At 58.7% G+C, this 25,989-nt stretch overlaps 1 protein-coding gene across 4 annotated transcripts in view; it reads right to left on the reverse strand.

Annotated features, from left to right (window-relative positions):
• Positions 1-25,989, reverse strand: part of POU2F3 (POU class 2 homeobox 3) — a 93,012-nt gene that overhangs the window by 14,317 nt on the left and 52,706 nt on the right. For 3 of the 4 annotated variants that reach the window (XR_008557974.1, XM_054725363.1, XM_054725364.1), the window contains exons 4-10: positions 11,202-11,306; positions 10,091-10,193; positions 7,446-7,528; positions 5,012-5,194; positions 4,616-4,757; positions 3,088-3,224; positions 1,033-1,194 (exon numbers count right to left, since the gene is read on the reverse strand). Coding sequence is in view for 3 of the 4 variants with exons in the window: in XM_054725363.1 (XP_054581338.1) it covers positions 1,033-1,194; positions 3,088-3,224; positions 4,616-4,757; positions 5,012-5,194; positions 7,446-7,528; positions 10,091-10,193; positions 11,202-11,306 (915 nt within the window). In the remaining variant the exon portion in view is untranslated. The remainder of the gene's footprint in view (positions 1-1,032; positions 1,195-3,087; positions 3,225-4,615; positions 4,758-5,011; positions 5,195-7,445; positions 7,529-10,090; positions 10,194-11,201; positions 11,307-25,989) is intronic. The other variant, XM_054725365.1, reaches the window with a different exon arrangement.

A 25,989-nucleotide genomic window follows, 5' to 3' on the forward strand; every position in this document is an offset into this window, starting at 1 on the left:
CCCAACGACCTTACCGGTCACCCACCCCCATCCCCAAGGATGGGTAAGGACCTTCCCACCCACCCTCTAGGCATCATCTTCCCTGGAGAGAGAAGACATTGTCTCCTCTCCAAACTGCCACACCTGCCTGCCCTCCATGTTATCCCCAGCCCCGACGGCTCCGCTCTGTCAGGGTTACAGACAGACTGTCTACCTGACACTTCCTCTTGGGGGTCTAGGAGTCACGTCCAGCTTACGCGACCAACTCTGGATTCTTAGTTCCCCTCTCACTCCTGTTCCTCCCGAGTCTTCACCATCTCACAGTGGCAGCACCTCCCAACCAGCTGCTCAGGCCAGAGCCCGGGAAGTGTCCTTTACCTCGTCTCTCAGGCCCGTCCGAGCGGTGAGCACATCTTGCTGGCTCCGCAGGTGAAGTCGATTCCGATCCAATCGCTTCGCCTCACCACCTTGGCTCCCAGCCCAGCCCAAGCCTCCGGGCCTCAGCCTGACCACGCAGTTCTCCTGGCTCCCTGCTCCCTCACATGGTCCTCTCAGCCGCTCGTGTCGCTGGCTCCGGCTTCTCTGCTCCGAGTTCTCCAGTGGCTTCTTCCACCCAAACAAGCCGGTCCCTCCAACGGCCCCTGGTGCCGCTTCCCGTCAGCGCCTACTCTGGCCTCCCTGCTCTGCCCGGCGGACTGGCATTCTCGCCGTCCCTCTGACGGGCAGGCAGTCTCACTCACTGGCCCTTCTTCCCTTGGGATACTCTTTCCTTGAGCTATTTCCCTTCCCACAGTCGATCTCTACTCAAACGTCACCTCATCAGAGAGTCCGACCTCTCTGTTAGAAACATCTCCTCACGATCACTTTCTCTCTCCTTACCCTTCGTTCTCCTTCTTAATATTAAATACTTAATGCACAGCATCTATTTGCTGATTTATTTACATCATGTACCATCACCCCCTCCCCCATCTTCCCCGGGATGGAGAAGACTCTTTGCCCTCCAGGCATCGTCCCCCTCAGTGCTTGGCAGGCAGCTCACTCCTGGCCACTCACCAGACGGGACGTGTAGATGGGCGATTTGATGGGTGTGGCCACGGGACAGCTGATCCTCTTCTCCTTTTGACGTCGGTTGCAGAACCAGACCCTCACCACCTCCTTCTCCATGGACAACTGTTCTGCAATCATGGAGATCTCCTCGGAGCTCGGTTTGGGGTTCTACAGAAACCGAAGGGAGACAGAGTGGTCAAGAGTAGGGTCAAGAATTGGGGGTGGGGGACAGATGTTTCATGGAAACAGGATAAAACAACAGATGGATCAAAAGCTTTAGAATCAGACCTAGGATGGAATACTCACTCATCACTTCCTGTGTGTCCCTAAGAAATGTTCTTAACCTCTCTGAGCCTCAGCCTTGTCATCTGTGAGACCAGAATAACCATGCCTGCCCTAAAGGATTATGGTGAGGATTAAATGAGAGGATGTGTGTCAGGGCTGCACACGGCCTGGCACAGCTTCTTCCCTTGCTCCTTCCTTCGGGAGCAGCTCTGCTAGAAGAGTCCCTGGAGAGTCACGTGGGGACAGGAGCCCCGGTGCTCTCCTCTGAGTTCTGTCTTCACAACCTGGTGTTTCTGTGTGGCCCTGCCTCCTGTCCTGCCCCCACATAGGAAAGGATAAAGCTAAACCTGAGCACCCATCAAGACTGTGCAAATACAGACCACACTTGCCCGGCCAGGATGGCTCAGTGGTTGGGCGTCGACCAATGAACCAGGAGGTCAGGAGTTCGATTCCTGGTCAGGGCACATGCCCGGGTTGCAGGCTCCATCCCCAGTGTGAGGCGTGCAGGAGGCAGCCGATCCATGATTCTCTCTCATCATTGATGTTTTCTCTCTCTCCCTTCCTCTCTGGAATCAATAAAAATATATATATTTAAAAAAAATATATATATAGATCACACTCTAGTTCTGCTCCCCAACACCCACCCGTCTTTGACCTCTGCCCTCTTCCCTCCCTCTGACACCTTCCCTTAGGCCCTCCTGTTGCTCTGAGAAACCGAATCAGAAGGAAAAGCCAGCTCTTGCCATCCTGCCAGCAGGATGCAGCCTCCAGCTGCTTGACCAGATGCACTGCAGCCTCTGCTTAGGGGCGGGTGGCCTGGGCCTGGGGTCTGCGCGGCTGGTGGGGGCCAAAGCACGACCTTGGGGCCTGTGTGATGGAGATGCAGGCTCTGGAGTGGTACCCAAGGGCCCTGATTAGAAGCTCTTTGGACCAACCTGTTTTCCTCTCTTCTCTCCCCCAGCTCCCAGGGGGACAGAGTGGATATTAGCTTCAACATACAGGTTCAAGACTGTGCTTTGGCTCCTCCTTAAAAGCTGCATGTATGTAATATGACTGCAAGTATGTAAATGTGTGTGGAAAGAGAAATAGAAGGAAACACAGGTAGATGGCATTTGACGATGAATTTCCCCCTTCATCCCTGTATTTCCTAATTGTGTACACTAAGCATTCATTACAGTTATAATTTGGAGAATACAAAACAATGCACAGGAAGTGAAGAACTTCTATACAACGCCCTGGCTGTGCTCCCTCCACTTCAACTGGACAGAGCGCTGCACTCTTTTCTGGGAATCCGTATCCCATTGTGTGTGTGTGTGTTTGTTTTGTTTTTTTTTAAATATTTTTATTGATTTCAGAGGGGAAGGGAGAAGGAGAGAGAGAAACATCAATGATGAGAGAGAATCATTGATGGGCTGCCTGCTGCACACCCCCTCCTGGGGATCAATCCCGAAACCCAGGCATGTGCCCTTGTCTGGAATCGAACCCGGGACCCTTCAGTCTGCAGTCCGAGGCTCTATCCACTGAACCACACCAGCCAGGGCCATATTCCATTCTTTAACTCTCCCAGTGGAAGGGGTGATGGGTCCTGACTAGGCATCAGGGCAAGAGGGAAGTGAGGGAAGCAGTTCCTGGGATGTGAGAGAAGGGCAGACTGTCACCTGGTGTCTACAGAGGGTCCAGCCTCTTCCCACGACAGGCGTGCGGTGCCCAGGGGTTGGTGCCCAGGGGCTTACATGTGCCGCTCACCCACCGCTCCCAGCCCGAGGGGCCACTCACATCCTGAAACCTCTTCTCCAGGGTCAGGCGGATGTTGGTCTCAATGCTGGTGCGTTTCTTCCTCTTCCTCCCGAACACCTCGGTGAGGGCGGGGTACGCGCTGGGGGTGCTCACCGAGGGGTCTGCCGGGGAGGACTCTGTGGGAGGGAAACGGGGAGGAAGTGAAGAGAAGGGAGTGGCAGCCATCCGGCTGAATGGACTTGAGGTCCAGCGACTCTCCCGGGCGGTTCCGCAGTTTTCTGGATAGGCCCCTCCCCCAACCAGGGGACCTGGACGGACAAAAACCCTGCCTCTCCTTCTGCGCTGGGCAGAGGCCCCAGGGTTGGCAGTCACGCCCAGGGACCCCTGGACGTCGCAGGCATGTGTGGGCTGAGTGGGCGCAGGCAGAGCTCCTGCGAGGGGGGCTCCCGGGTTTGTGTTTCCTGAGCAGCCTCGGTGGGAGCCCCAAACACAGGGAGGGCGGCTGTGCGCCGGCAGCGGGCCCTGGGGCAGAGCGCTGCTGCGGAGCCCCTAGCTCTTCGGCACCAGCGCCAGGCCAGGCTGCGGGGTGCGTGGCAGGAGTCTCCCTAGGAAGGATCCCGGGGTCCGACGGGGATCCCACCGGAAATGATCTTTAAGGTCCTTTCCCAAGGACCCTAGGGCCTTTGACGTAGCTCTCGCTTCGATGCTGCTGCAAAAGCCGTCTGTGTCTCTTCCATGTTCCACGTGGAAGGACTTCCAAGAGGGTGGCATCCTGCTGCCCGCCTCCCGGTTTCCACAGCAACCACTCACCCTCACTTCAACCGAACGGAGGCCTGGGCCTGGCTCTCTGCTCGGTCCCTCTCAGCCAGACCAGTGGTTCCCAATCAAGGGTGACTTGGTACCCCCGGGGACACCGGCACTGTCTGGCGATGTAGTGGGTAGAGACCAGGGATGGTGCAGCCAGGCCGGCCACAGCACAGGAGTCTCCGGCCCAGACGTGGATGGTGTGCAGCTGAGCAGCTCTGTCCCGACAGCAAACGCTTCCGCTCAGGTTCCAAACACCGCCCAGGCTCACCGCCCCGGGCCGCCTCCCCACTGCGGCAGGGCAGTCCGGGACTCCCGCCGCTGCCAGGCTCTCCCCGCCGGCCTGGCTGGCTCCTGGCTGGCCCCTGCCCTCCGAGAACCTCCTCACACTTCTCAGATCAGCCAGATGACGGCCTCCCGTCGGGACTGCTGCCTCCTCCTCCGGTGACTCCCTCTCCCCGCTCCCGCCTGGTCCCGCCAGCGTCTGGGCCACCGTGCCTGCTCTGCAGCCCCAGCCCCTGGCCGCTGACCAGGTGCCCTGAGGTCGAGGCGGGCTGGGGAGGGGCGGGAGGTGTGCGTTTCCATGGCCACGGGAGCTGTGAGCCACGCAGGGTGCTCCCCTCCTCATGCCTGTGTCTCCGTCCTCAGCGGCTCCAGACGCAGGGGCAGGAGGAGGGTGTGGGGCACGGACCCCCGAAAGCCCAGCACTGACCAGGCCCCTCCCTGCAGGCTGTCCCCGGCCCGCCCGCCCCGGGAGGCCTACCGGCGTCGCTCAGCCACTTCTCCAGCAGCGGCTTGAGCTTGCACATGTTCTTGAAGCTCAGATTGAGGGCCTCGAACCGCGAGATGGTGGTCTGGCTGAAGTCGTTGCCGTACAGCTTCCCCATCGCCAGCCCCACGTCCCCCTGGGGGCAGGGGGGGTGATGAGAGACAGGTCCGCACCGCCACCGAGTCCTCGGTGCCCGGCGGGGGCGGTCCTGTGTCTGCAGGCCTCTGCGGCGCCGCTTCCTGGCCCTCCGCCCGCCGTGTCCTCAGCAGGGCCGGGCCGCCAAGGGCTCGCGCAACAGACGCAGGATGGGCTGCCCCCACACGCCAACTGGGGTGCTCTTGAGACCTGGACGCGGGGAGCCCCGCCTCCTCCGCCCCCTCAGAAGCGAACCTGTGTGAAGCCCAGCTTGATGCGCCTCTGCTTGAAGGTCTTGGCGAACTTCTCCAGCTCCTCCAGGTCGCCGGGCTCGTCGGCGCCCCCAGCGCCAGGCAGGTGCTTGGGCACCGGGAGATGCTGGGGCGCCTCCAGGTGGGGGTCTAGGGAGGGTCCCGGCAGCCCCGGGCGCCCGACTGCCTAGAAGAGCACAGACAGTCAGCACGTCCCAGGGCAGTTCTGACATTTTTCCTGATGGGCCGGCTTGGAAGACGGCCTCACTGGCAGGAAGCGGAAACGGCCGTCCGAAGGGCGGGCAGTCACCTGGGTCAGTCTGTGCCTCACCGACTTGGGGACGCTGTCGCCCTCCCGTGGGTTTCCCACCGTAAGAGGAGCCAGCAGGCGGGGTGCAGACCCCAAAGAGCCCTCTCAGCAGCCAGGGCTGTTGGCTTTGTCTGCTCTCCCCACAGAGCACAGCGGCCGAGGTGTTCCACACGGGCAGCGGCTTCCTCCCGAGAACTCTGCACGAGGCCAGACTCCTGTGGCGGCATTTTACACCCTAACCCACCCCTTTTCATTCATCAGAATGTTTTGGGTTTTGCTTTTCTTTGTTTGTTTTGTTAATCTTCACCCAAGGATATTTTCCCATGAGTTTTAGAGAGAGTGGAAGGGAGAGGGAGAGTTAAACACTGATGTGAGAGAATCATCGAAGTGAGAGAAACATTGGTGTCAATTGGCTGCCTCCCACGCGTGCCCTAACCTGGGCCGGGATCACACCTGCAACCTACGTACCTGCCCTGGATCAGAATCAAACCCAGGACCCTTCAGTCCGTGGGCCGGCCTCTATCCACTGAGCCAAACTGGCCGGGGCTGCTCTTTTTTTTTTTTAATCAAAGGCATTCCAGTGCTCTCTCAGTGCACTGTGGTCTCATTTGTGGTTGTCAGGAGAACTTGTTCCTTTCGTTTATTTTCATAGGAAAACGGATCCTTAAACCTAGCATCCATGTTGTCCCCATTTGGGGCCAGGCATCCATTGGACCTGAAGACATCGATCATCCCCCAAGGAAGGAAGGTCACCCAGGCCAAGGGGCCAGCGCAGGGCCTCTGCCCATGTGGCCAACGCGGCCTAAGCCCGCCCTCTGCTCTCTCCTTCCCTGTTTGCTCTTCTAGACTGGGGCTAACTTTGTGCCTTTTCTCACCCAAGACTCTCAGGGTTACCATGACGACAGGTCGTTATGATGAGGACGTAAGGACCTGAAGGAAGTTGAGGACTCTTCCAGCGAAGGGCCTTTTGGGATGGAATCCTTTAGGAAGGCTCTGGATCTGATCCCGCTGATACAGACCAGACCTCGGACACAGCTCTGTCTTCTTGAGACTTCCTTTTCATCCGTTTATTTGTTCTTTCATCAAACACCAAGTTCTTTGCTAAGACCTTCACTTAGCCCTTCACATCCAACTAGATGCCAAATTGCATTGATTCAACTTCCCCAACATCTCTCATTCACCCCTTGCCTCCATCTTACTGCCATCGCCCTAGGCCAGTGGTCGGCAAACTCATTAGTCAACAGAGCCAAATATCAACAGGACAACGATTGAAATTTCTTTTAAGAGTGGAAAACCGACTTCTGTGTATGGGCCATGAAGTTTCAATCACACTGTACGTGCGCACCCGCACGTGGTATTTTGTGGAAGAGCCACACTCAAGGGGACAAAGAGCCGCATGTTTGCCGACCACGGCTCTAGGCCAGTCGCTGTCACAGTCCAGGATGCTCTTGGGAGCTTATGCTTCTAGTGTCCCGTTCCCATGAGCCACTAGGTGGCACTGTCCCCCCAGGTGCCCCTGCTGAGCCAGGGCCCTTAGTGATCCCTGGGAATCTCCGCGTAGAGAAGGGGCATTGGGGTCCCTGCAACCTCCCGCACACCCACTTCTGCAGAACCACCTCGGGCAGCTGTGCAGACAGGAGAGCGGCAGCCACAGCACAGCCGGGCACTCTTGCCAAGTGTGCCCCCCGACATGAGGCTGTCTTCGGCCCAGGCGCAGGGAAGAGCCACTGGCTTTATGGTCTTGGGACGTCAGGCCCAAGGGACTCTGGTCCCCCCTCGGGGCGTATGAGCGCCAGGCTGGGTGGCCATCACCGTGGTGTCCTGTGGAGCTAGCTGACCGCTGGTTTTGAGGTGACTGCTGCTAGGGCCTGGCTGGGGGTGAGGTGCCTGCACCATGGAGGGGGCTAGGCCACGAGCTGGTCACTGGGTCCTCATTCTGCCTCCACCTCTGACAGCGGCCCACCCTCCCCGGCTGTGGCTGTCATTCGCCCGCCTACCAAGAGGGCGAGTCCCCTGCTACTCCCTCTTCCCGGGGGTGAGAGCCCAGCTAAGGGGCTGGAGGAAGACCATGGCTGAGCTCCGTCAAGCAGAGGCACTCCCAGAGGACACCGGGGAGTGTGGGGTTTACCTGGGACGCCAGGCCGGGTCCAGGCTGTGGGAGGAGCAAGGAGCTTTGCTGCTGTGGAAAGGGGAGGAGATTGGGCTGCAGACCTGGTGAGAGGGGGACAGGGACAGGAATGAAAGCCAGGCCTTGTGACCCCCCCCCCCTGCAGCTTTGGAAGCCTGACCACGCTCCTCACCCCCCGCGAATGAACCAAGCCCCCCAGCCCACCTCCAGCCCGGGAGAGGCCCCCACGGGCACTGCCAGCCATCGCCACAGGCCGAGGCAGAGCAGACCCAGGGAGAAGCGGAAGTAAACAGCAGTCCCCAAACCAGTCCTGCTGCGCCCGCCCGCCTGCCCGGGCCGGGGCCGAGGCTGAGGAGGGCCCAGCAATCTGCTCTGAGGTGGACACCAGGGCTGGGGGAGCCCAGAGGGAAGGAGGCTGGAGAGACCCCGCGGGCAGGAGATGCGGGTGTGAGGACTAAGGGTTCCAGCTGCAGCTGAGAAGGTCCTGCTGCCTGGACAGCTCCACAGGCCCCGCCCATCGGCAAGGATGTCAGAGCACGCTGCCGGGCCATGTGGGGGGAGAGGGGGGGGGGGTGGCACACCCCAGGCCGGACACTTTACGCTGGGGGAAGGGCTGAGGAAGGGAGAGCAGCCAGGCCTCGGAGACTCCATCTGGGGGTGGGACTCCCCTGCTCCACCCGCTCCCCCCTCCCCAGGGCCGGTGTCCCTGCAGGAGGCTCCTGGTTGGTGGTCATGCCAGTGACCTCGGGGAAGGTCATAGCCAGGCCTCCCGGGCCACTCGGAGAGAGGCCACCACACCCCACAGCAGAAGGGGGTCACCCTGATCGCTCAGCACAGAGCTCAGCCTCAGAGTGTCTGTGGTCCCCAAGCCGGGTTAGGTCACTGATGGAGAGCATCAGCTGATGTTTAACGTTATGCTCCTCAGTCTACAAAAGAAGTCAGGACTTTTTTTTTTTTTTCTTTTTGTTAATCGTCACCCGAGGATATTTTTCCGTTGATTTTAAGAGAGAGTGGAAGAGAGAGGGAAAGACAGAGAGAGAAACATTGATGTGAGAGAAACACATCGATTGGTTGCCTCCCACACGAGCCCTGACCAGGGCCAGGGGTCAGATCAACCTGCAACCAAGGTGCGTGCCCTTGAGTGCAATCGAACCCAGGATCCTTCAGTCCTCAGGCCGATGCTCTATCCATGGAGCCATCCGGCCAGGGCGGTTTTTCATTATGAAAATAAACGGGCAAGAACCCTGGCCTGGGAGTGCTGATTGTAACCTAACATTTGTGTTGTGTTTTGAAGTGTACAAAGCCTTTTCACTGCTTTATTTCAGGTGACCCTCGATCACCTTGGGAGGTCGAGTTTTACTATTCTTCTTTTTTATGGAGGAGGACATAACCCTCAGAGAGGTTAAGGTAAGTTTCCCAAGAACCACAGCTGGTAATTTCTACCAATGAGCTTTTCTGACTCCAGATTTTGAATTGGGCTTTTAATTGTTTGTGGTTTGCTCAGTATTATATGTTGGCCTTGTTGGCTATATGCCTGGGTCAATTTCATATCACTGTCGACCAAAAAGATACCGAATTCAGCGCTACCTTCCCTTCCTGGCCCAGGAGTGTGATGTGTATTATTCTGCCGAAGCAAATGCTTCAAGGTTCAAATACGTTCTGGCTCATCATGATGGTGACACCCGAGATGCCGGCATCGAGAACGGGCTGGATGCAGGCAGCGCGGAGGGCAGGACCACAGCCATCACATTTGGGCAAGCTGATGGCTACAGGAGGCAGAGAGGTGGCACAGTGGTGGGTCAAGAGCAAGGGTTTTAGACAGATAATTCTGGAACTTCCTAGGAGGTCACCAGAGGCATAATATGAGTATCCGGTGCACACAGTGATTTTGAAAGATAAATCAGGAAAACCACTCAGCAGAGCTCCTGGCACATCATGCTCAGGTGATGTTAGCGATTATTATAAACATTCTGTACTTTATTTATTTGTTTGTTTGTTAATCCCCACCTGAGGATATTTTCCCATTGATTTTCAGAGAGAGCGGAAGACAGAAAGAAGCATCGATGTGAGAGAAACATGCAGGGCCAGGGCCAGGGCCGGGGAGGAGCCTGCAACTCAGGCCTGTGCCCTTGACCGGAATTGAACCCGGGACCCTTTGGTCTACAGGCTGACACTCTATCCACTGAGCCACACCGGCCAGGGCACAATTGTTATAAATCTAACCCTTGCTCTTGGCCAGGTTCCTGGAGGCTATGTTCTGGCCAAAGCAAGCCGGCAGCCTGTGGGTGGCACTGCTGCTCCACCGAGGCCTCACGGTCCGGCTTCCTGAGGGACCGGTAGAGAACTGGGGCGTCTGCATGGCATCTCCCAGGAGCCAGTCCTTCCTGCACTGCCCAGGTCCCGCCCAGGCCCCCACCCCCCCTTCAGCCTCAAGTGGCCGTGAAATCAAGGAAGATGGGAGAAGGAAGAAGAGAAGGCAACGGCCTGGAGGGGCAAGGCAGGGTCCCTGGCTCAGGCCGTGATTAGAAGCTGATCTAACAGCAGCGGCTGGCCCCTCGCCCAGGTCCCAGCAGGCTCCCTGGCCAGCCCGCAGCAGGGCCCGCAGCAGCACGTGCTGCGCCTGGTCCCCGTGAGCCGGGCCTCACCTTGCTGCCCCGGCTGCGTCTGAGAGAGCAGGAACTGCGACACGGACTGCAAGTGGCCGGGAACCAGCACGAGCTGCTGGAGGGGATGGAGGGCCGTCAGATCCTGCGCGGGGGAGAGACACACGTCACAGGACTCACACGCTAGACCGGTCCCATCGCCCGCTGCCCATCTCTTCCAGGTCTTCAGACGCGGGCGTGTGCGGCAATGACCTGATCTGTGCCCCTGCGTGTCCCAGTGTCTGGGACGCAGCAGCTGCTCCGTTAATGCTGGCCGCCCGCTGGCCCTGCAGCCTGGCCTCTTGTTTAACGTGTGTCAGTCCTGCCCGCCACCCTCCCCGCCCCCATGAGAATGCAATGGCCCTGGGGCGAGGCTAAGTCTTCTCACGTCTCAGACTTTACTCTAAAACGACACGCAGTCCCAATTGTCCAAGTTTTAAACACCTCATGGCACTTTATTGTGCTGGAAGCCATGTCTTGGCTGCTTTCTGGGCCCGAACCATCTTTCCCGGAGGAAGGCAGCAGTTTAGTTCTCAGGAAAACCCATTGGGTTCCACAGAAAGTCCATCTCCCGGGCTCCTCCCCCAGCCCAGAGCACGGACATCCCAGCCCAAGATTCCTCGCAAGCCGAGGGATGGGTGCGTATTCCCGTTTTAAATGCGGCCGGAGAAGGGGTACCTCTCGCCTCCCCGGTGAGCCAGGCCCCGACAGGGCCCCACAGGAACGCCTGCTCACACACTGCGGGCCGCTGGGCGCCTCCTCCCTCCCTGGGCCAGGACCCCCTCCAGTTGGCTCTGACGGAAGCACTTGCAGGGGGAGGGGCGTGCGGACAGAAACGCCTGTCACTAGCGTGGCTGCTGGGCCAGCGCCAGGCCAGCTGTCTCTGCAGGGTCGCCTCCCTTCTCCCCTGGGAGGGCACCCCCCTCCCTGTGACCAGCCAGGCTTGCTTTTGAAAGGACTGCTCTGGAACCTCACCTCCACCCCAGCTCTCCCACCTCTTCGCACCCCTGCAGGGGCTCTTTAGACCAACACAGGTTCACCGCACCCAGAGGGCACGCATCGTGCTGCGGACGAACCCACTGCCCACCAGGGCTCACGCAGGGCTGGCATTTACCCCAGACACTTGGCTCCCAGGCATCATGGCCGGTCCCTGGCTCAGGGGGCATGGCCGGTGTGAGAGCGTCTGCTGCAGGGAGTCGCCGAGGTCCTCGGTTTTGATCTGTAATGGAGGCGGGCGGGGGGCTCAGTCTGGGCCGCCCAGGCCAACAGGCAGGGAGACTTCGAGAAGCTCAGGGCAGGAGACAGTGGTGAGTCAGAAAATGAGGAGCCAGCGCCCGGCTCCGGGGCTGAGCGTCGACCTATGAACCAGGAGGTCACCGTTCGGTTCCAGTCAAGGGCACAGGCCCAGGTTGCAGGCTCTGCCCCGGGTTGGGGGGGGGGGGGGGAGTGGGGAGGAGGGGCGTGCAGGAGGCAGCTGATCCATGGTTCTCCTCTTCACGGATGTTTCTCTCTCCCTCTCCCTTCCTCTCTGAAATCAATAAAAATATATTAAAAAAAAAAAAAAGCGCCAGCGCAGAGCCCACTGGGCGCCCCTGGAGTTTCCTGTGTGTGAGCCCCTCAGGCCCGGAGGTGGGGGGCAGAGGGGGTGGCCCCGAGTCCCAGCCCGCAGGCGGGCCCAGGGAGATGCTTCTCGGGGTTCAGGGAGCAGAGGAAGGGAACCGAGACGATGTTCTTGGGGTGTCAGAGCTGCTTTCCTGAAGGGATGGTGATCCTGAATGACATTTTAAAACCTCCCCGCACAGCAGCCCTTTACCCGCCCCCTCCTCAGGTTCTCATTGTCCAGAGTCCCAAAGTCTGGAGTTCATAGGTCACTGATCTGAAGACCAGCTCCCCCTTGTTCCTGACCCCCCCCCCCCCCCGCAGCTGAGCGGCCCCTGCAGCTGCCCCGGGCCCGCCGGCTCCCTGCGGGGGTCTCCCCGCACTGGCAGTGGCGCCCAGGGGCCTGGGGTGGTCTCCAAGCTCCCTACCACCCCCCCCCTCGGGCCGGGCGCCCTGGAGCGATGGGGCCCCTCCTCGCAGCCTGCGTGCGGTTGCCCAGCGGGGCGGGGGGGGGCCCAGGACCCACCACCTCCCACAGAGGTCCGGGCGGCGCTGCTTGGTTTCCGCTGCTCCAGCTGGACTCCGTGGAGGGGCCGGAGCACCGGCCCTGTGGAAGGCGGCGCTTCGGGGCTCCCTGGGGGCGGAGGAGCGGGTGCCGCGGGGGCGGGGGCAGAGCGCACGGAGCCGCACGCCCACCCCCACCCGGCTCCGCGGAGGTCCGCTCCCGGCGGGCACCGGCCCCACTGCCGTCCCCCTTCAGGCCCCACGCTCTGTCCTCAGAGGGAGCCCTGGGCGCGGGGGGGCGGCGCCTCCTGCCCACGTGCACGCACCCCGCTGCTCCTCGCACCCGAGGAGGCAGGAGGGAGGAGGCGCAGTGGTGGGCGCAGAGGGGGCTTTCCAAAAACTCACAAAGCCCCCCTGTACCCCCTCCCCCTCAGCCCCCTTGCACCCCCTCCCCCTCAGCCCCCCTGCACCCCCTCCCCCTCAGCCCCCCTGCACCCCCTCCCCCTCAGCCCCCCTGCACCCCCTCCCCCTCAGCCCCCCTGCACCCCTCCCCCTCAGCCCCCCTGCACCCCCTCCCCCTCAGCCCCCCTGCACCCCCTCCCCCTCAGCCCCCCTGCACCCCTCCCCCTCAGCCCCCCTGCACCCCCTCCCCCTCAGCCCCCCTGCACCCCCTCCCCCTCAGCCCCCCTGCACCCCCTCCCCCTCAGCCCCCCTGCACCCCTCCCCCTCAGCCCCCCTGCACCCCCTCCCCCTCAGCCCCCCTGCACCCCTCCCCCACAGCCCCCCTGCACCCCCTCCCCCTCAGCCCCACCGCCCTCACTCAGGAGGGAACCCCCACAGCCCCCCCCGCCCCACAGCCCCCCCCCCCCAGCCCCCCCCCCCCCGCCCTCACTCAGGAGGGACCCCCCACAGCCCCCCCCCCGCCCTCACTCAGGAGGCCCCCAGGCTCAGCCTCCCCCCCACGCCCCTCAGTTCCTCCACCAGCACTTGGCACCCCAATTCTTCCCCACAAATTGGAGTTCTCGGTCTAAACCACACAGGACACTTTTAAAAGCTCGAAATGAAGGGTAAACGGCTTATTTAAAACCAACACCACCAGCAGCCCCCCCCCCCCCGGAGCAACGGGGGCGCCGGCGGAGCGGGAGGAGGGCGTGGGGCGGGGAGCAGTGGAACCCCTCGCGGGCTCCGGCCGCGCCCCAGCGCCAGGCAAGCGGCAGGTCCCGAGCGCGGGGCGGAGCCGGGGGCGGCGATGACGGGGCTGGAAAGCACGCGGCCCGCCCGCCCCGCCCGCCCTATCAGTTGGGCCCCGCGCCAGCCGCCCGGGACCCCCCCCCCCCCCCGCCCCGGGCCTGGCTCCCAGCCCGGGGAGTGCGATCCCGCCCGGCGCCCGGCGCCCCTCTGAGCGTCCCCGTCCCTTTCCACCGTCCGTCCCGGAACCCGTCCCCGTCGGGCGCGAGCCGCTCCGGTCGCCCCAGAGGAGACGCCCAGCGCCCCGAGCGGAAGGCGAGTGGCCCAGGCCCGCCGCCTCCGCACACGCCGGCCCGGAGGCCCGGGGCTCGGGAACGAACACGGGGCCGCCGCTGGGGTGGCCGGGGTGAGGCCGGCGCCTCCCGCGGGTCCCCGTGGCTTCTCCCGGGAGAGCCCGAGGCAGGCGGCCGGAAACCCACCGCCCCGACGGGGAGAGCCCGGCCGCCCGCAGCCGCCGGCAGGACTCCCCCGACGCCCGGGGCGAGTCCCCGACACCGGCCACCCCGCTGCGCTCGGCAGGGAGCCCGGAGGGGTGGGTGCGGGGTCACCGCCTCCGAGCCCAGCGAGCTCCCGCGCCGCGGCCCGCAGGAGGCAGAGCCCCTGCGGCGGGGACCGGTGCGCCCGCCCAGCCCCGCAGGCCCAGAGGGCGGCCCCGTGGCCCAAGTTGCCCGCCACGTGGCGGCAGGACCCTGACAAGGCTGGGCCTCTCCCTCCGGTGCCCTTCCTGCCCAGCAGGCCCGCACGGCCGGCATGGGCGCGAGGAGGCCCGGGACGGACGGGAGGGGTTCTGGCCCGGCCGCCCTCGGACCCGGGCCTCGGGGCTCACCGGCTCCATGGCCTTCGGCAGGCCCTCCCCGGGGGCGGGGGCGGCACAGCCAACGCGAATGGGCAACCACTGGTGATGGGAGCCATCAAAGCTGTTGTCCCGGTTGCATAACTCGTTTGTGGAAAATGTTTCATAAACATTTCACAAGAAGGAGAGTTTCAAAGCGCGAACATCTCTCAACCTGCCTTCAATTACAGGCAGGGGGTGTTTTTTCTCTTTCTCCCCTTCTCTCTTCCTGCCCAGCGGTGAGGAAGAGTTTCTGTTTTGTAACTGATTTATAAAGGGTTGGCAAAGGCTGCGCACGAAAATATCCTAAAAATATATTCCAAGTGGTGGGGTGGGGAGGCAGGAAACTCCTCCCCGATGGACAGGCTGGGAGAGCTGGGGAGATGGCCTCACCCAAGGCGACCTCCGGTCAGGCCGTGGCGGCCAGCCCGCACACACCTGCGCTGGGACCCCTCCCTGGCAGCCCCGCTTCCAGGCGGGGGAGCCCAGGAGACGGCCCTTCCCTAAACCCGGGCCCCCGGGAGCTGCTGCCTCCTGGAAAGAACTTTCCAAAAGGAAGTCCCTGCTTTTCCGGCTCTCACCTGCTCTGGAAATGCAACACGCTTCTCAGTCGTGTGAGTAAGGCATTGGCGGAGGTTCCAGGACTCAGCGTTGCTAACCGAACACATGCAGGAAAGCCCGACATCTAACTAACGCGCCTGGCACGAGAGCCCATGGATTCAGCTTAAAAACGCGGGGAAAGGGGTCGTGTTCTCCTGGAGAACACATTCTCTGGCCCTGGCCGGTGTGGCTCAGGGGACAGAGCATCGGCCTGCGGACTGAAGGGTCCAGGGTTTGATTCCTGGTCAGGGCACAGGCCCGGGTTGCGAGCTCCATCCCCAGTAGGGTCCAAGCAGGAGGCAGCCAATCAATGATTCTCTCTCATCATTGACGTTTCTATGTCTCTGAAGTCAAGGAAAAGATGTGTGGTCTTTTTTAAAGAGAACATTCTCGCATACGCCATGGTGCCCAGGACTGAACAGCTATAACCCTGCACTGCCCACCGCCTTCCTGGGATGCCCAGGGCCCTGTGGTGGGGGCTGGACTGACGGGCTCTCTCTCATCCTGGTCCCTTCCGGTTCTCCTGGGAACCTACCTGGGAGGCAGGCACAGAGCCACGCTGTCCAGGGAGGAGGACCGCTCAGTGCTGCTGGTTGGCCACCCAGAGGGCAGCTCTGCCCGCAAACAAGTGCAAAGGCAAGAAGGAGGGGTGCAGTGGGGAGAGAAGGAGGGGTGCGGTGGGGGAGAGAAGGAGGGGTGCGGTGGGGAGAGAAGGAGGGGGAGAGAAGGAGGGGTGCGGTTGGGAGAGAAGTAGGGGGAGAGAAGGAGGGGTGCGGTGGGGAGAGAAGGAGGTGGAGAGAAGGAGGGGTGCGGGGGGGGAGAGAAGGAGAGTGCGGTTGGGAGAGAAGGAGGTGGAGAGAAGGAGGGTGCGGTGGGGAGAGAAGGAGGGGGAGAGAAGGAGGGGGAGAGAAGGAGGGGGAGAGAAGGAGGGGGAGAGAAGGAGGGGGAGAGAAGGAGGGGGAGAGAAGGAGGGGGAGAGAAGGAGAGTGCGGTTGGGAGAGAAGGAGGTGGAGAGAAGGAGGGGTGTGATGGGGAGAGAAGGAGGGTGCGGTGGGGAGAGAAGGAGGGGGAGAGAAGGAGGGGTGCGGTGGGGAGAGAAGGAGGGTGCGGTGGGGAGAGAAGGAGGGGGAGAGAAGGAGGGGTGCGGTGGGGAGAGAAGGAGGTGGAGAGAAGGAGGGTGCGGTGGGGAGAGAAGGAGAGTGCGGTGCTGAGCGCGTTCTTGGAATCAAACTCTCAAAAGTGTTTCTCAGCCGGTGGCTGGCCTCGGGCTTTCCGGTGTGTGGATGCGGTTTGTCATCTCTCCCCCTCCTTCTCTCCCCACCGCACCCTCCTTCTCTCCCCCTCCTTCTCTCCCCCACCACACCCCTCTTTCTCTCCCCCTCCTTCTCTCCCCACCGCACCCCTCCTTCTCTCCCCACCGCACCCCTCCTTCTCTCCCCACTGCACCCCTCCTTCTCTCCCCACCGCACCCTCCTTCTCTCCCCACCGCACCCCTCCTTCTCTCCCCACCGCACCTCCTTCTCTCCCCACCGCACCTCCTTCTCTCCCCACCGCACCCTCCTTCTCTCCCCACCGCACCCCTCCTTCTCTCCCCCTCCTTCTCTCCCCACCGCACCCTCCTTCTCTCCCCACCGCACCTCCTTCTCTCCCCACCGCACCTCCTTCTCTCCCCACCGCACCCCTCCTTCTCTCCCCACCGCACCCCTCCTTCTCTCCCCCTCCTTCTCTCCCCACCGCACCCCTCCTTCTCTCCCCCTCCTTCTCTCCCCCTCCTTCTCTCCCCACCGCACCCCTCCTTCTTCTGCCTCTGCTGGTCTAGGGCAGTCACCGGCTCCCGGAGCCTTCCCCCCAGCCGTGTGCTGCTGACACATCTGTGCGCTGTGCCCACGTTTTCACGGGTAGTGCTCACTTGGAAACAAGCGTAGCCGGGCATGCACATGTGGGACCTACATCGCTGTGGAAATCCAGTTGGCACAGGGCTGGTGGAGTCCCTTTGCCTTTCCTGGGAGACGGCCGTGACCTGGAGGCCTGTCCCTCAGAGGCACAGCCTGGCTGGAAACACAGGGTCGGGGGGTTTCTCGGTAATTCTGTCCTTAAGCCGGAGACCCCAGGGAGCCTCTGCCGGGCCCTGGCCCCGGTGGGCCCTGCCAGGTGGCATGCTGGGAACACACATTCCTCCCCATAGCGGTCTTCTTCCCAGTTCAGCTCATTTTATTTTTTAAAATGTATTTTTACTGATTTCAGAGAGGAAGGGAGAGGGAGAGAGAGAAACATCAATGATGAGAGAGAATCATGGATCGGCTGCCTCCTGCACGCCTCACACTGGGGATGGAGCCCCACAACCCGGGCCTGTGCCCTGACCAGGAATCGAACCCTGACCTCCTGGTTCATAGGTGGACGCTCAACCCCTGAGCCATGCCAGCTGGGCCCAGTTCAACTTAGTTCAACAAAGATTTAGTATGCACCTGCTGTATACAAAGAGAAACTAGGCACACAAAGACGAGTAAGAACTTCCCAGATTAATTAGAAGATGACAAGTAGAAACGCAATCACCATCCCAGCTGGTGTGGCTCAGTGGATAGAGGGTGGGCCTGCGGACTGAAGCCCCGGGTTCAATTCTGGTCAAGGGCACAGGCCTGGGTTGTGGGCTCGATCCCAATCCCCAGTGCGGGGCGTGCAGGAGGCAGCCGATCCATGATTCTCTCTCGTCATTGATGTTTATCTCTCCCCCTCTCCCTTCCTCTCTGAAATAAAAAAAAAATTTTTTTTTTAAAGAAAGAAAAGCAATCACCTCCGCACAGTACTGGGAGCCATGGGAAGTGTGGCCACTCTGCTGCGGGGGGGTACAGGGGAGGGCCGGCCTCTAGGGAAAGGAGTGAGATGAGAAAGCTCCTCCAGACCAGAGTCCTGGCCGCCCAGGGAAGGGAGAGCTCGCCTGGTCACAGAGGTGAGAGAGCCCCCGGCTCAGGAGGACTGGCTGGCGGCTCCGCGAGGGGCGGGCAGGCCTGCCAGCAGCCAGGCCCACCACAGAGCCCTGTGCCAGGCAGAGGCGCTTACGGGGAGGAAAGTGTGAGTAAAGGGAGCGCCCGGTGAGATTTCTGTAGTCCATCGATGGTGGCAGCTGTGCGCAGGGAACTAGTGGAGAGCTGTTCCCTGCGATCGCCAGGCGAGAGCTGAGGAGGACGCGCGAGGCCAGAGTCACAGGAATGGAGCAGGAGACGGAAGATGGAAGAGTTTCTAGGGTAGAAAGTGTATTTCCGCCCCTAAAGGTTCATCCTTTACAACAAAGAAGGACGTTTCCCTCGGAACTCTCTGCGCTGTCGAATGCCTGCAGGACTGAAGAGCACAGGGAAGAGTCTGGAAGACGCAGCCACCAGACTGCTCCTAACAGATGGAGTGGACGGCACCCGGGTCTAGAAGATCTCCACTCTCTAGATCACACATTTCTGCAAGGTTCAACGGTAGAAAGCTAAGCATTAATTTTAAAGTAGAAAAAATAAGGTTAAAAAATAGTGAGCCCTGAAAATGTTATCTGTACAGAATTCTTTAGTGTACAGGGTGGTGGAGAGCTTTCTTCAGCCGGTGAAAGGGGAGTCTTCCGAGGGTCAGGGGAACATTACCTAAGTCAGCACACACGGTCATGCAGCTGTCAGATATGTATAGTGTGCGTGTGTGCGTGTGTGCGTGTGCGTGTGCGTGTGTGTGCGTGTGTGTGCATGTGTGTGTGCGTGTATGTTTTATAAAAGTGATAATGGGGACCCAAAGCTCTCTCCTTGCATCTCGGGTCGCTGACTTTCAGCAGACACACCTGGGAGGTGGCCTGCACGCCTCCCGCAGATGTTCTGTGATGCTCTACAGCTTACAGAACACTTTTAAACACACCATTTGGTTCATTTTTAGAATATTCCCATGAGATTAAAAAGGCAGACAGAAACCCATTTGGCTCAGTGAGTAGAGCATTGGCCTTCAGACTGAAGGGTCCCGGGTTCGATTCCGGTCAAGGGCATGTACCTAGGTTGCAGGCTTGATCCCTGGCCCTGGTTGGGGCATGTGTGGGAGGCAGCCAATCAATGTGTCTCTCTCACATCGATGTTTCCCTCTCTGTCGGTCTCCCCCTCTCTTCCATTCTCTGTAAAAATCAATGGAAAAATGTCCTCAGGTGAGGATTAACAGAAAAAAAGGCAGACAATGCCGTTACTGTTTTACAGAGGAGGAAAACGAGGCTCACAAACGGCACACAGCCACCAACAAGAGAGCTGTGATCTGAACCCACGTCATCTTTAAAATTCAACACATCTTTCAAATTCCTAGGGTTTTCTGAGGAACCCTTCCCAGATAAGTGGATCTCAGTCACTAAAATCTCTCGTCCCGCTCCAGGCCTTTGCTTCAGTTTTGGATGCATGTTGACTGGTGTCATTCTGAATCAGATCTTGCTTACAGGGATTGCATATAGCTCTGCTTTCCCCCGAAGAGGACCCCAGCAAGAGCAAGAATTCAGGCCCTGACTCAGGCTGTGACCGTGACCGGGACTCCTCCCAACGGCGCCCCGACCCTGGGCTACTGACAGCCCAGCCGCCTCGGGGCCCTAAACTGCTTTTGTTGCAGCTCTGTTTTCCCAGGGTTTTAACTTCTCTCTCACAAACAGGGTTTTCATCTGCTACTGTTGGTATGCCTGCCTCTAGCAACCCCGTATTCCACCTCAAATTGGCAGCTTTTATTTGCTAAGTAGGGTGGAAAAGTCAGATAAGTAAACTCTTACAACTGTTTCTAAAATAAAATGTAAGGCCCGGGTGGCATGGCTCAGTGGTTGAGCATCAACCTATGGACCAGGAGGTCACGGTTCGATTCCCGGCCAGGCTATCTGTCGGGGTTGTGGGCTCCATCCCCAGTGTGGGGTGTGCAGGAGGCAGCCGATCAATGATTCTCTCTCATCACCAATGTTTCTATCTCTTTCCCTCACCCTCCCTTCCTCCTTCCCTCTCCCCTCCTTTCTGAAATCAATAAATATATACACATTTAAAAAATAAAATAAAATGTAAGGCTCTGAGAAAGGACTTGGCTTGAGGTCTCATTTGCTTCCTCCTGATCCTCAGCTGGGCTCTAGTAGGCAAGGCTGCTGGCTCTCAGGTCAGTGAGTCACGAAGCAGCTCTCTCTCTCTCTCTCTCTCTCAGTGACATGGGCGTGCCCTCTGGTTTAATTTCTAGTGAGGACATATCTGTCCTGTTACCCTTGTTAGCCTGGGTCAGGGCACCAGGCACAATGGTTGGTTAAACCCACACCACTGTCAGTGTCAGCTCACTTCCCTATGGCTGGGGAGCAGTTAACAAATGTGTGACCAAAAGCCCACGTGACCTGGAGCCGAGGGATTCTCTCAAAGCATGCTCCCTACTTAGAAAAGGAGCTGACTTCTGATTCCTGCCCAGGTCTCGGCGGTTAGGGCTAACTGTCTGTAAAAACTATTCCTCAGAGCGCTTTCCTTTTTTTTCAATGACACAATATGAAGATACTGATTCTGCACATTTATCACCTGGCAGACCTGTGCTGCTGATTCTGCCTGCCCAGCACAGAGCACAATGCCTGTCATTTAGAAGGTGCTTATTAAATACATGGCGAATAATGCATAAACACATTCAATAATCCTAGAACACAGGAAACGGGGCGTCAGAGCTGTCAAGGGATTTCCCAAAGGCCTTATGGCTAGGAAGTCACAGAGTTTGAATTTGAACTTGGGTCTGACCGGATCCAGAATTGACTCTCTTTTACCATATCACGCGGACTTAAAACATGATGACAGACTCGATTCCTTTTATATGGAGATCCTGGCAATGAAGAGGGGTGCATGCTGTAATTGTTGTATAGTGTATGTCTGTAACGTCCCCGGAGGTCAAGGTAGGGGCGTCTGAGCAGAGCGGGGTTGACCAGCATGGCCACTGCCACCTGTGAGGTGTGGGGAGACGCAGCGGCTCAGGCCACTCAGAGAACCTCTGGATGGGGAGCAGAGCAGCCAGCACCTTGCACACAGACATCGAGGTTTTCTTTAAGCTTGGAAATATAAAAGGAATGGAGGAAAGTAATACGATAGAATATGGGAGTCCATGTAAAACTCCTTTACTTACAATGTGAACATTAACTGTTCCAGTGAAGGCAACAGTTTTATATTTAAAAAGACTTGAGAGCCCTGGCCAGTTTGGCTCTGTGGATAGAGCATCGGCCTGCGGACAGAAGGGTTCTGGGTTTGATTCTGGTCAAGGACATGTACTTTGGTTGCAGGCTCCTCCCTGGCCTGGGCCCTGGTTGAGGCTCATGCAGGAGGCAACCAATTGATGTGTTTCTCTCACATCGATGTTTCTCTCTGTCTCTCCCTCTCTCTTCCATTCTCCCTAAAAATCAATGGGAAAATATCCTTGGGTGAGGATTAAAAAACAAACAAATAAACAAACAAACAAACAAACAAATCTATCTATCTATCTATCTATCTATCTATCTATATATATAATAGAGAAATATGCTAATTAACCGGGATGCCGTAACGGGTCAACCAGACAGGAGGAGGTTGTGCACGCAGCGGGGTGAGGCAGCAGGGGCCTCCGCACAGCTGCCCTGGGGGAGGACCTGGTCAGCAGCCACCGAGGCTGCTTCAAGGGCTGGAGAGGAAGGCAGGGCCAGGGAGCCAGGCAGGGCCGGACCAGCGACTCCAGGGCGACTGCAGCTTGACAGCAGACAGCAGGGCCTCCTTGGCTGTAGCTGTGGCGACCTGGGAGTGGGCAAGCACGGCCTGCAGGCAGCACCCAGCAGGACCCGCTTGCCCATCGCCGCGGTGTGGAGCAGGCAGGCCCCACAGAGAGCAGAGAGCTATGGGGAGTGGGCCTAAGCCATCAGTAGGACATCCCCTGAGGGCTCCCGGATTGGAGAGGGTGCAGGCTGGGCTGAGGGACATATACCCCCGTGCACGAATTTCATGCACCGGGCCTCTAGTAAATAAATAGAATGACTGGAGAGGTGCTAACTGACCCCGAGAGCGAGTGAGCTGAGAGGGTGGTGGATGATCACCAAGGACCTGCAGCGGAGACTGTGCTAATGGCAGCAGGACCACAGGAGGGACCTGAGGGGAGGCCCACCGTGCCCTCCCTGCTCCGGGCACCACGGGAACCAGGCACAACAAACACACAGTGCTGCTCAGTGACAGGCACTGAGGGGTAGGCGGGTGCATGAGCAGGTGGTCCCACGTGCTCCGGGCTCTCAGGTGCCATCTGAGCACTGAATGCTGTGTGCTTGCGGATACTAAAGCGGGTGATTGGCAGCCTGAACCATATGCAAGGGTAGCAAGGCACAAGCGAGTCTAAGGAGCTCACCATGGTTTTGTTAAAAAATACTTGAGGCAACCTAATGCCCACCGACAGCGCAACAGAAAAGTGAACTTAACGTTAAAACAATAGGACAGTATGAGGTCATTCACAAAAATGATATAATTCTCTAGGTTCTGCCATGCAACAATCTATACACATTATTTGTAAGTTTAAAAAGAAAGTTGCACATAGTTCAATTTATGCATGTCCTATATAATAGAAGCCTCATATGCTAAGTGTCCAGTTGACTGGTTTCTGTTCAACCAATCAAAGCATAATCCTATCTAATAAAAGAGTAATATGCAGATTGACCATCACTCCAACACACAAGATGGCTGCCCCATGTGGTCAAAGATCCTGCCCCCATGTGGACACAAGATTGCCGCCACAAGATGTTGGCCTTGCTATGGCCCAGCAGGGGAGGGCAGTTGGGAGGGACCAGGCCTGCAAGGGAGGGCAGGTGGGGGCGATCAGGCCAGCAGGGGAGGGCAGTTGGGAGGGACCAGGCCTGCAAGGGAGGGCAGTTGGGGACAATCAAGCCTGCAGGGGAGGGCAGTTAGGAGGGACCAGGCTGGCAGAGGAGGGAACTTGGGGGTGACCGGGCCTGCAGGGAAGGGCAGTTGGGCGGGACCCAGGCCTGCAGGGGAGAGCAGTTTGTGGGGACCAGGCCTGCAGGGGAGGGCAGTTAGGGGTGACCAGGCCAGCAGGGGAGGGCAGTTAGGGGTGACCAGGCCTGCAGGGGAGGGCAGTTAGGGGTGACCAGGCCTGCAGGGGAGGGCAGTTAGGGGCAAACAGGCTGGCAGGGGAGCAGTTAGGCATCAATCAGGCTGGCAGGGGAATGGTTAGGGGGTGATCAGTCTGGCAGGCAGAAGCGGTTTGGGGCAATCAGGAAGGCAGGCAGGCGAGCAGTTGGGAGCCAGCAGTCCTGGATTATGAGAGGGATGTCCAACTGCCCGTTTAGGCCCGATCCCACTGGGCAGTCAGACATCCTTCGAGGGGTCCCAGATTGGAGAGGGACCAGGCTGGGCTGAGGGACACCCTCCTGTGCACGAATTTCGTGCACCAGGCCTCTAGTATGCTAATGATATGCTAAGGCTGCTCAACCACTTGCTATGATGTGTACTGACCACCAGGGGGCAGACGCTCTGACCAGTAGGTTAGCTTGCTGCTGGGGTCTGGCCAATCAGGACTGAGCCAGAAGGGCTGAATACACCCTGGAGCCCTCCCACGGTCCTCCTCTGGCTGGCCAACCTCCCACATCCCTCCCCAGCCCGGATCATGCACGGGTGGGGTCCCTTGGCCTGGCCTGTGCCCTCTCACAATCTGGGACCCCTCGGGGGATGTTGGAGAGCTGGTTTTGGCCTGATCCTGCATGCCAGGCTGAGGGACCCCACTGGTGCACAAATTCATGCACTGGGCCTCTAGTATACATATATGTACCTAGATGCATTTTTAAAACTTCACAAACATTTCTACATTTTCATTTGTACCGATATTCCTGTAAGCACATTGAGAGAAGTCTCACACACACACACACACACACACACTGATAATAGGAGTGGCCTCATGCTGAACAGGGATCAAAAGTCTTCTTTTTTATCTCTGTTGTGACTTTTTCCCACACAAGGAAGTACTCATGTGTCATGTGTATACGTGCGCTAAGTGAGGCCTCAGGAGGTTTCTATGCAGACTCAGTGAGGAAATCTGGGTATTCTATATAAAGAATAGGTAATATGCAAATTGACCATCACACCCTCACAAGATGGCTGCCTAGGACCAGGCTAGCAGGGGGGTTAGTGAGGGGTGACCAGGCCAGCAGGGGGTGCAGTTGGGGGTGACCAGGCCAGCAGGGGAGGGGAGTTAGGGTGACCAGTCCGGCACGGGGGGGGGGGGTGCAGTTAGGGGCGACCAGTCCAGCAGGGGGGGAAGTTGGGGGCAATTATGTTAGCAAGGGGGGCAGTGAAGGGTGACTAGACCAGTGGGGGACGGCAGTTGGGGGCGACCAGGTCAGCAGGGAGAGCAGTAAGGGGTGACCAGGCTGTTGGGGGTGCAGTTAGGAGCGACATGGCCGGCAGGGAGGGGGCAGTTGGGGGTGACCTGGTTGGCAGTGGGGGCAGTTAGGGGAGATCAGGCCGGCACACAGAGGCAGTGAGGGGCGATCAGGCTGGCAGGGGGGTTAGGGGCAACCAGGCAGGCAGGCAGGCAGGTGAGCGATTAGGAGCCAGTGGTCCAGGATTGTGAGAGGGATTTCCGACTACTGGTTTAGGCTCGATCCCTGGGATTGGGCCTAAAGTGGCAATCAGACATCCCCCAAGGGGTCCCGGATTGGAGAGGGTGCAGGTTGGGCAGAGGGGATCCCCCATCCTGTGCACGAATTTTGTGCACTGGGCCTCTAGTTTATGTAGAAAGGGAAGGTTTGAGTGTGACGGCTCTCCTCACATAGTGAAGGGCCGTCCAGTGAAGGGGATGGACTGAGGACCTGGGGCTGCCCCAGGCAGTGACCACCACAGGGAGGTCAGTCAGGGGTCTACTGGGACAAGAATGGCCCCAATATTGCAACCACTCAGGCCCGGAGCAGGTTGCATTCTGGGTAGTGAGTCTGGAATTCCTGGGGGAGCTTTGGCAGAGACAGGGTGTCAGTGGAAGGACAGATGCACCAGAGGTCGGTTGGGCTGGAATCACCGGTTCCTAGGAGTTTGAGGTTCCTGACAAGCAAATCTTTTTTTTTTTTTTTTTTTTTGGGAAGTTCAGATAGGATTGTTTTATTTTGAATAAAATAAGAATATTTTTTAAAAAGTACATTTTTATTGACTTCAGAGAGGGAGGAAAAGACAGCTAGAAACATCAATGATGAGAGAGAACCATTGATTGGTTGCCTCCTGCACGCCCCACACTGGGTATCGAGCCTGCACCCCAGGCACATGCCCTGACCAGGAATCAAACCTGGGACCTCTTGGTCCATGGGATGACTCTCAATCCACTGAGCCACCACAGCTGGGCCCAAATAAGAATATTAAGGTAACTAATTTCTACTCAGACTATCATTGAATTATGTGCAATGAGCATTTAAACATTAAAAATAGAAAAATCTCAGGTTGTAAAAATTGAATATATAAATTTATTAAAAATTGCTACATTTTCTTTTATTTATTTTTTAATATGCTTTTATTGATTTTTTTTTTTTTGAGAGAGGAAGGGAGAGGGAAAGAAACATCCCTTAGCTGCCTCCTGCACACCCCCTACTGGGGATTGAACCCAAAACCCAGGCATGTGCCCTGTCTGGGAATCGAACTGTGACCTCCTGGTTCATGGGACAATGCTCAACCAACTGAGCCACACTGGCCAGGGCGCTGCATTTTCTTTTCCAATGTCACTGCAGCCAATAGCCTGAGGCGTTATGTCAGGAACAGGTGAGCGTGTTAGTACCCAGGGCAGACGGCGGCGGAGGAAAGCCTTGGGTCAGACACCAGGGTCTGGGGCTGAGGACAGATGACCTGCAGGCCCTTCACCTTGGGAGTCTGCGTGTCTCTGACTCACCCCAGGGTTAGAGGCTCACCCAAATCTGTCTCCATCGCTTATGAAAAACAAAGTCGCACTGATACCAGGGGTCATGGAGTCCGGCCACACCATCCCCATTACGTGGCCCGAGGAGGCAGCCCGGGAAGGCCACCTGTTCCGGCTTCACGGAGCCGCTTGCTGCTGAACTCCCATCCTCAGGGTTTAGAAACCGGGCTGGTCAGAGTGCCGTGTGCAGCTGGGACCCCCGGAGAGT

The sequence above is a fragment of the Eptesicus fuscus genome, chromosome 13 (assembly GCF_027574615.1).
Source record: "Eptesicus fuscus isolate TK198812 chromosome 13, DD_ASM_mEF_20220401, whole genome shotgun sequence".
NCBI classification, from domain to species: Eukaryota; Metazoa; Chordata; class Mammalia; order Chiroptera; family Vespertilionidae; genus Eptesicus; species Eptesicus fuscus.